The 9162-nt window shown below is 36.5% G+C and overlaps 1 protein-coding gene across 1 annotated transcript in view; it reads left to right on the top strand.

Annotated features, from left to right (window-relative positions):
• TTN (titin) overlaps nucleotides 1-9162 on the top strand; it is a 266736-nt gene that overhangs the window by 182490 nt on the left and 75084 nt on the right. Inside the window, 14 exon segments of the mRNA XM_025039310.1 lie at nucleotides 632-931; nucleotides 1031-1333; nucleotides 1460-1822; nucleotides 2143-2445; nucleotides 2576-2875; nucleotides 3343-3639; nucleotides 3750-4034; nucleotides 4132-4425; nucleotides 5780-6079; nucleotides 6198-6506; nucleotides 6595-6785; nucleotides 7191-7620; nucleotides 8632-8940; nucleotides 9127-9162. The exon segment at nucleotides 9127-9162 is cut by the window's right edge and continues 14 nt beyond it. Coding sequence (XP_024895078.1) covers nucleotides 632-931; nucleotides 1031-1333; nucleotides 1460-1822; nucleotides 2143-2445; nucleotides 2576-2875; nucleotides 3343-3639; nucleotides 3750-4034; nucleotides 4132-4425; nucleotides 5780-6079; nucleotides 6198-6506; nucleotides 6595-6785; nucleotides 7191-7620; nucleotides 8632-8940; nucleotides 9127-9162 — 4020 coding nt within the window.

The raw sequence follows: 9162 nt of genomic DNA, 5'->3' as shown, positions 1-9162 counted from the left end.
AATGTCAAAGTCATAGGTAATCATTCTGTGATGAAACATTAGATATTCCTTACTTGTTGGAAAATTAGTTAACTTTGCAGGATTAGTATAAATGGCTTCATGATTTGGCCTTTTGTAAACTAAATGTTCTTTCAGATTATTTCTTCCAAAGCAATTGTAAAGATATGAAATCGGTAGTTAAACTCTGATTATACTGAACTACTTCTGTTGTAATTATTTGCATGTGAGGTATTAATTTAAATATATCTTTTATTTAAATATATCTTTTATTTAAAAACATACCCAAAGAATATTAAAATAACCAATATTCCTTTATTAATTGTATTTACATTTTTTCCATAGTGTTCTCAACCAGGGATAGTAATATTTTCTGCCCCCTCCTCCCACACACACGAATGGTGTTTGGAAATTTGGGAGGCCATTTTTTCTCAGAACAAAGATTCAGGGGGAGCTACTGACATTTAGTAGTTGGGGGCCAAAGATACTAAACGGCCTACAGTGTAAGGGACACTCCTGAACATCAAAGATTGTCTCACCTAAAATGTAAATAGTCCCATTTAGAGAAAGATTGTACTACTAATATGCTGACGTTTCAGACTACAATAATAATTATCAATTTTATTTCTAATAGGCCTACCTGGACCATGCAAAGATATTAAAGCAAGTGACGTGACCAAGAGTTCTTGTAAATTAACCTGGGAACCTCCAGAATATGATGGTGGAAGTCCAATTCTTCATTATGTCCTGGAACGCAGAGAAGCTGGGAGGAGGACATATATACCGGTCATGTCTGGTGAGAATAAACTATCTTGGACTGTAAAAGATCTCATACCAAATGGTGAATACTTCTTCCGTGTTAAAGCTGTCAACAAGATTGGTGGAGGCGAATATATTGAACTGAAAAATCCAATCATTGCTCAAGATCCAAAGCGTAAGTTTGGGCACGAATGTAATATAGCTAAGAATAAATATGGAATTTATTTTTAAAAGGTGGGCTTCCCTATATTAACAATGTTTCTTTGCTCTTCAGAGCCCCCTGATCCACCTATAGATGTTGAGGTTCATAATCCTACAGCTGAGGCAATGACTATTACATGGAAGCCACCTTTGTACGATGGAGGGAGCAAGATAATGGGTTACATCATAGAGAAGATTGCTAAAGGTGAAGACAGATGGAAGAGATGCAATGAACACCTGGTACCAATCCTGACCTATACAGCAAAAGGACTTGAAGAAGGAAAGGAATACCAATTCCGTGTGCGAGCAGAAAATGCTGCTGGTATTGGTGAGCCTTCTCGGGCCACTCCTCCAACCAAAGCTGTAGATCCTATTGGTAAGTTTTGTTTAATGAGGTTAGCATTTTCTCATTATGAAATAAATGAGAATAATGTTTTGTCAGATATTTTAATTAGAATTAATTGAAATAATTGAAAACAACTATTGTTTTTAATCATTACAGATGCTCCAAAAATTATTATGAGAACAAGCCTAGAAGTGAAACGAGGTGATGAAATTGCACTTGATGCAACTATTTCTGGGTCCCCTTACCCAACTATTACATGGCTAAAGGATGAAAATGTTATTACACCAGAGGAAATCAAGAAGCGAGTAGCACCCATAGTTAGGAGGAAGAAAGGTGAAGTTCAAGAAGAAGAACCATTTGTCCTGCCTCTGACGGAGCGTTTGAGTATTGACAATAGTAAAAAAGGAGAATCTCAGCTACGCGTCCGAGATTCTCTCCGACCAGACCATGGCCTGTATATGATCAAAGCTGAAAATGACCATGGTGTCGCAAAAGCTCCTTGTACTGTCAGTGTGCTTGGTAAGTTGTTAAAACTACTCTTACCAGTGGAAAACAGTCTATTTAAGAGTTTTAGTACAACAAAAATAAAAATTTGGTTGGGGTGGGTGGGGGAGTTAAAGGAAGTAGGAAATAACTTCAGCAAGGTATCCTCAGTCCTATTTTTTTCTCCTGGCTATGTGAAAGAAACCAACTGACCTTATTATTCATTAGTAAATGTGACACAAATATAGACAGATATAAGAAAAACAAAAGTTTTTATCAAAGGAACATAATAACTTTTACATTTTCTGCTGCAACAATTTCTACGTTTTAATCACTGCTCTCTCTTGAAATATTAGATACACCAGGACCACCAATCAACTTTGTGTTTGAAGATATTAGAAAGAACTCAGTCCTCTGCAAGTGGGAACCACCCCTTGATGATGGTGGCAGTGAAATTATAAACTACACTTTAGAAAAGAAAGATAAGACGAAACCTGACTCAGACTGGATTGTTGTCACCTCAACACTTAGACATTGCAAATATTCAGTGACAAAACTGATTGAAGGAAAAGAGTACCTCTTCCGTGTAAGAGCTGAAAATAGGTTCGGGCCTGGACCACCATGTGTTTCAAAGCCACTTCTAGCTAAAGATCCATTTGGTAAGGTTTCTTTAGCATCTAGAATTTCCCTTTTTATCATATATCTTGGTATATGCATTATCACAGCTTGTGAACTTGAATTTTATGTCATCCTAGGGAATTAATTCAAATATGCTAATTTTTTTATCAGAACCACCGGATGCACCTGATAAGCCCATTGTGGAAGATGTTACCAGCAACAGTATGCTAGTGAAATGGAATGAACCAAAGGATAATGGAAGCCCCATCTTGGGTTACTGGCTCGAAAAACGTGAGGTTAATAGTACACATTGGTCTCGTGTCAACAGAAGCCTTCTGAATTCTCTGAAGATGAATGTAGAAGGCCTATTAGAAGGACTCACCTATGTCTTCAGAGTATGTGCTGAAAATGCAGCTGGACCTGGAAAATTCAGTCCCCCTTCAGATCCCAAAACTGCACGTGATCCAATCTGTAAGTAATTCCTTAAGAAGAAAGCAGGATACAGTATGGTGATTATAATTAACAGTACTATATTACATAATTGAAAGTCATTAGGAGGGTAAATCTTAAATGTTATCACTATAAAAAAGTGATAATCATATAAGGGAATGGAGGTATTAACTAACCTTATTGTGGTAATCATTTCATATATATATACATGAATCAAATTACCTTAAATCTACATACGTTATATGTCAATAATATCTCAATAGAGCTAGAAAAATCAAACAAAATACTAGCAATGACTATGGGTTCATATGTTGAGGTTACAAGGTAAAGTTTTAAACACATGTATGTATAACTTAAAAGTTTCACAAAATAGTGTTCACCCGAATTACATACAATGCACTATGAAAAAAAAGAAAGTGGGATAGATAAGTTACTGTGCATTTTAAAACCATCAGTGGGTTTTGATTTGTATTCTGCATTTATTCTAGCCCCACCAGGGCCACCTGTCCCAAGAGTCACTGACACAAGCTCTACAACTATTGAATTAAAATGGGAACCGCCAGCTTTCAATGGTGGTGGAGAAATTGTTGGCTATTTTGTCGATAAGCAGCTGGTTGGCACAAATGAATGGTCACGCTGCACAGAGAAGATGATCAAGGTCCGTGAGTACACTGTCAAAGAAATCCGAGAGGGTGCTGATTACAAACTTCGAGTGAGTGCCGTCAATGCTGCAGGAGAAGGACCACCTGGAGAAACAGAACCTGTTACTGTGGCTGAACCACAAGGTACTCAACAGTTATATGATACAGGTTATGGATATTTTCCCAATAGGGGATTCTTTTTTTTTTTTTTTGCATCTTTCTTGAGCTAACATGTAACTGTTCTCTTTCAACAGAGCCTCCAACTGTGGAACTAGATGTCTCTGTCAAGGCTGGAATACAAATAATGGCTGGGAAAACTCTAAGAATTCCAGCTATAGTAACTGGCCGTCCAGTGCCTACAAAAGTATGGACTATTGAAGAGGGAGAGCTGGATAAAGACCGTGTTGTAATAGAAAACGTTGGAACAAAATCTGAACTAATTATCAAAGAAGCATTGAGAAAAGATCATGGCAGATATGTGATTACAGCCACCAATAGCTGTGGTTCCAAATCTGCAGCAACCAGGGTAGAAGTTTTTGGTAAGAGATGTTACATGGCTTTTTATATCATAGGATTTTCCTAAGTGATACTATCGTATTACATTAATTTTGCGGGGATGGTGGTTTTATTTTTCAGATGTCCCTGGTCCAGTTCTTGACTTAAAACCAGTTGTAACAAACAGAAAGATGTGTCTACTTAACTGGTCTGATCCAGCAGATGATGGAGGAAGTGAAATCACAGGCTTTATTATTGAAAGAAAAGATGCCAAGATGCATACTTGGAGACAACCAATAGAGACTGAGAGATCTAAATGTGACATCACAGGTCTCCTTGAAGGACAAGAATATAAGTTTCGTGTGATTGCCAAGAACAAGTTTGGCTGTGGCCCTCCTGTTGAAACAGGACCAATTCTTGCAGTTGATCCACTAGGTAAAAAAGGTTTTCATTGTGTTTATAAAGTAAATATATTTTTTTTGCTTCTAATTGTGGCAGTTATTTATTGAGCCTTATGGCTTCAAACTTTCAACAGTCTCAAGATTTATAGTTAGAGAGTAATTAGAAAGGTAAATTAAAAACTACTAGCAGCTTAAAGAATACCATATTTGCTATAATTTTAATATAATTTTTGGTTCACTGTAATTTCTGTAAAAAAAACAAGCATAGTTTTATGTACTGAAAAACCTGAATCTATTGAAGCTTAGCAACAACCAAAAAACAGTTTAGAAATATTACATCTTTGCAATAGAATACACTACAGTAATTAATTCAATAGTCTAATAGTTAAAGTGAGTTCATTGATTTTGAAAGATTACAGGACAGATATTGCCTTAGAACAAAAGCCTTAGTATTCCTTTAGCCCTCAGATAGTTCCCACACTGGAAGGATATGGAGACCCCAAACCAGAAAGAGCCACCAAAGAATAAAAAGCAACCAAAGGAAATCTCCTTAACCAATATGAACAAATATGAAACCCTAAAACTGCACACACTTAGTAATGCACACTGACATCCCATCTAAGAAAGCAAAGTCTTTGAGAATGACCCATAGCCCAAGAGAAAAAAGGAGTTATTCCTCTACCACTATCACCACCACCACCTCCACCATCACCACCCAAAATAAAAAAAAATTAAATTACATCCTATAATACTATAACAGATCACCTCTATAGCTCAACTTGTCAGAGGACCAGAACAGAGCTGTGCTTCCACTACAAATCACAGCTTCTGGTTGCAAAAGTAGTCAATAAGAGTGGATTGGGTCTAGTTTCACCATTTAGAGCTCATTCTTTTGGTTTTGTGAAGGACACCAAACGACAGCGGCATCACAAAAATTATATTTCCACTCCATTTTAAACTCACACTTGAGGCAACATGACTCAAAGTGTGTTCAGTAGACATATCCATTTTCTGTTAATAAAAGAGGAAACACTCTCCTCTCAGCCAGTCATACAAAGAAAAACTTCACAACCTGCTCTCCTAGTTCATTAGCACTGGAAGCTTCCCCGGCGACAAAGGCAAACTATCTGAAATGTTAAATATAAAAAAGTATACATGCCCCTTGATTTATTTTTAATCAATAATCTTGACTCTAAAGTTTAGTAAGAAAAATTCTGCTGACATGAATGCCTATGATTCTGATAACTGAGGTGTTTTGAAAAGGGTTTTAAAGATGGATATAACGTTATGCTAAATAGAAATTTATTTTTCACATAATTTGAAGTGAAATATTTCTTATGTGAATATTTATTTCATGCTTGTCATTTACATCTTGCCCCTGGTTAAAGGTCCTCCAACAGCTCCTGAGAGGCTCACATATACAGAAAGGACGAAGTCTACTATCACCCTTGACTGGAAAGAGCCCCGCAGTGATGGTGGCAGGCCCATCCAAGGCTATATCATTGAAAAACGGCGTCATGACAAACCTGACTTTGAAAGAGTTAACAAGCGACTCTGCCCAACCACATCTTTCCTGGTTGAAAATCTTGATGAGCACCAGATGTATGAGTTCCGTGTCAAAGCAGTCAATGAAATTGGTGAAAGTGAACCATCCCTGCCTCTTAATGTGGTCATACAAGATGATGAAGGTGGGGAATCTGAGCATAATAATAATTATAATGCACTTTACAGTGTTGCCTTTATCTCATAGGTTGAGCAAACATCCTTATGACTTTGCTTTTTTTTCTCCTTCCCTTCTGTTTGCAGTGCCTCCAACTATTAAATTGCGCCTGGCTGTTCGAGGAGACACTATCAAAGTAAAGGCGGGAGAACCTGTTAACATCCCTGCAGATGTGACAGGCCTTCCAATGCCTAAGATCGAGTGGTCCAAGAATGACACTGTGATTGAAAAACCCACTGACGCACTGAAGATAACCAAAGAAGAAGTATCCCGAAGTGAGGCGAAGACTGAGCTTAGCATTCCCAAAGCCGTCCGGGAGGACAAAGGCACTTACACAGTGACTGCCTCCAATCGCCTTGGCACAGCCTTCCGAAATGTTCATGTTGAAGTATATGGTAATTGGCATGATTTTTTATATCAAAATAAAATCCAGTGTCTGTTTAAGAATTGACTTCTCAATCTCCTCTGCTGGCTCCTTTCCAGATCGTCCGTCCCCACCAAGAAATCTTGCGGTTACTGACATTAAAGCTGAATCTTGCTACTTGACATGGGATGCCCCTCTAGACAACGGCGGCAGTGAAATCACCCATTATATCATTGACAAACGTGATGCAAGTAGGAAGAAAAGTGAATGGGAGGAAGTCACCAACACTGCTGTAGAGAAGAGATACGGGGTAAACTCTTTTAAATATTTTCTTATACACATTAAAAGAACATGACCCTGAATTAACACCATTCTAGCATAAGTTTGGAATTTAATGAGTAAAGGCAAAACCACAGAAAAAACTTTATTGTAGTTTTTAGCACCATACACATAAGCCCACTTAGTATATACAATTATTTGATATAGAGTCTCTTTTACTTGAGAGATCCACTATTAGTTACAATAGATTTATATATTCTCATTTTAAAAGGCTTTCTCCGTGTTTGAGTCTACATATTTTGAAACTATATATTTATTTGAGTTTATAGATTTATTTCTTTATATATTCTTTCCTACCAACATAACTAATTTAAAAATAAGTGAAAATCGACATAAGTATATTTTATTAAGAAGTTACTATTTATCTAATTTCTAGATCTGGAAACTTATCCCCAATGGTCAGTATGAATTCCGAGTTAGGGCAGTGAATAAATACGGAACCAGTGATGAGTGCAAATCAGATAAAGTGGTCATTCAAGATCCTTACCGCCTTCCTGGACCCCCGGGAAAACCAAAAGTTTTGGAGCGCACCAAAGGGTCAATGCTAGTGAGCTGGACTCCTCCTCTGGACAATGGTGGCTCTCCGATTACTGGCTACTGGCTGGAGAAGAGAGAAGAGGGAAGTAGCTACTGGTCACGTGTTAGCCGAGCACCAATAACCAAAGTGGGATTGAAAGGAGTGGAATTTAATGTTCCCCGTTTGATTGAAGGCGTTAAATACCAGTTCAGAGCAATGGCAATAAATGCTGCAGGAATCGGCCCTCCCAGTGAACCGTCAGATCCAGCTATTGCAGGAGATCCCATATGTAAGTATGCTTCCATTTCTGAAATGTATAGAGGGCAGTGCTACTAAATAATTCATGCTGCTCTTAAATTTCTTATATTTTTCTATTCCAAATTATTTTTTTAAAGTTAAGTTTCACACTTACATAAACTATCAGAAATACATATGTGTGTATGTATATGTGTATATATACACATAGTACACACCCATCTATATATATGTATACATACAGAGACATATGTGTACACACACACACACATACATACATAAAATTATAAAGTTTTTAAACACTTTGATTAAGCCTAGTGTTTTACAAGGAATCACAATAATAATGGCCCTGGACTGTAAGCTCCTCTCTGCTTCCATACCTTAATAAACCTCTACCTCATTAGATGCTGTGGAAATTTATCTCCCTCACTAAAGAGTTAGACCCTTCAGTTGGAGTTCAACAAAAAAGCAAAATGTTGTTAATTTTTCAGTAACATTTATTAAACAAATATATAAGATTCTCAAGCACAGTCTGCTAAAAGAATTTCGGTAATTGTAAAGCACTGTTAGAAATGTAAAGGATTGTCATGTGATCGTTGTTGCAAATGACAGTGCAGGGCATTAAGATCAGTTTGTGTTCAAAGGTTTACCAAGTAATGATGAAATCATTTTTAATTTTAATTTCATGGTATATTAAATTAAAATAAGTTTTACTAGAGAATATTGCAGAATCTCTTCAAAGGGATATCAAAAGTAAAATAGCTTTTCACCATTCGTGTGTAAAGAGAATATAGATCAATGTAGAGATAGTGGGTAGTCTTTCTAATCTCAGTTGTTTGCTTTCTTTGTTTTTGCATTGATGCTAAGTGAATATAGACTATTTTATTTCTCTTCTCTGGAAGGTAATTTATTATTTTGGCATTTCTATTTTAATATTTTAATAGATAAAAATAAAATATGATCATGTATAGTAAAATATTATTATGGTATATATATCTAGCATTCCATTAGCTTCAAAATTTTATGTTTTTATTTTTCATATTAGATCCACCTGGGCCACCTTCTTGCCCAGAGGTCAAAGACAAAACAAAGTCAAGCATCTCACTAGCATGGAAACCTCCTGCCAAAGATGGTGGCAGTCCAATCAAAGGATACATTGTAGAAATGCAAGAAGAAGGTACTACTGACTGGAAAAGAGTAAATGAACCAGATAAACTTCTAACTACTTGTGAATGTGTGGTGCCAAATTTGAAAGAACTCAAGAAGTATAGATTCAGAGTGAAAGCTGTCAATGAAGCTGGTGAATCAGAACCAAGCGATGCAACTGGAGAGATCCCTGCCACTGATATTCAAGGTACTAGTCCTCATTTCATTTACGTATTCATCTTTTTATTTTTGTTTTTCTTTTTATTTTCATTGTTTTTTTCTTTTATGTATTTATCTTTTGATCTTATGAAATTAATTAATTTACCGAAGATATATCAATTACTTTTTCGAAAACGGTGAGCTGAATCCTGTTATATTATCCGTGTTATTACAGAGGTACCAGAAGTTTTCATTGACATTGGAGCACAAG

The sequence above is a fragment of the Pteropus alecto genome, unplaced genomic scaffold (genome assembly GCF_000325575.1).
Source record: "Pteropus alecto unplaced genomic scaffold, ASM32557v1 scaffold3, whole genome shotgun sequence".
Lineage (NCBI taxonomy): Eukaryota > Metazoa > Chordata > Mammalia > Chiroptera > Pteropodidae > Pteropus > Pteropus alecto.
This window is presented reverse-complemented; position numbering and strand designations above follow the sequence as displayed.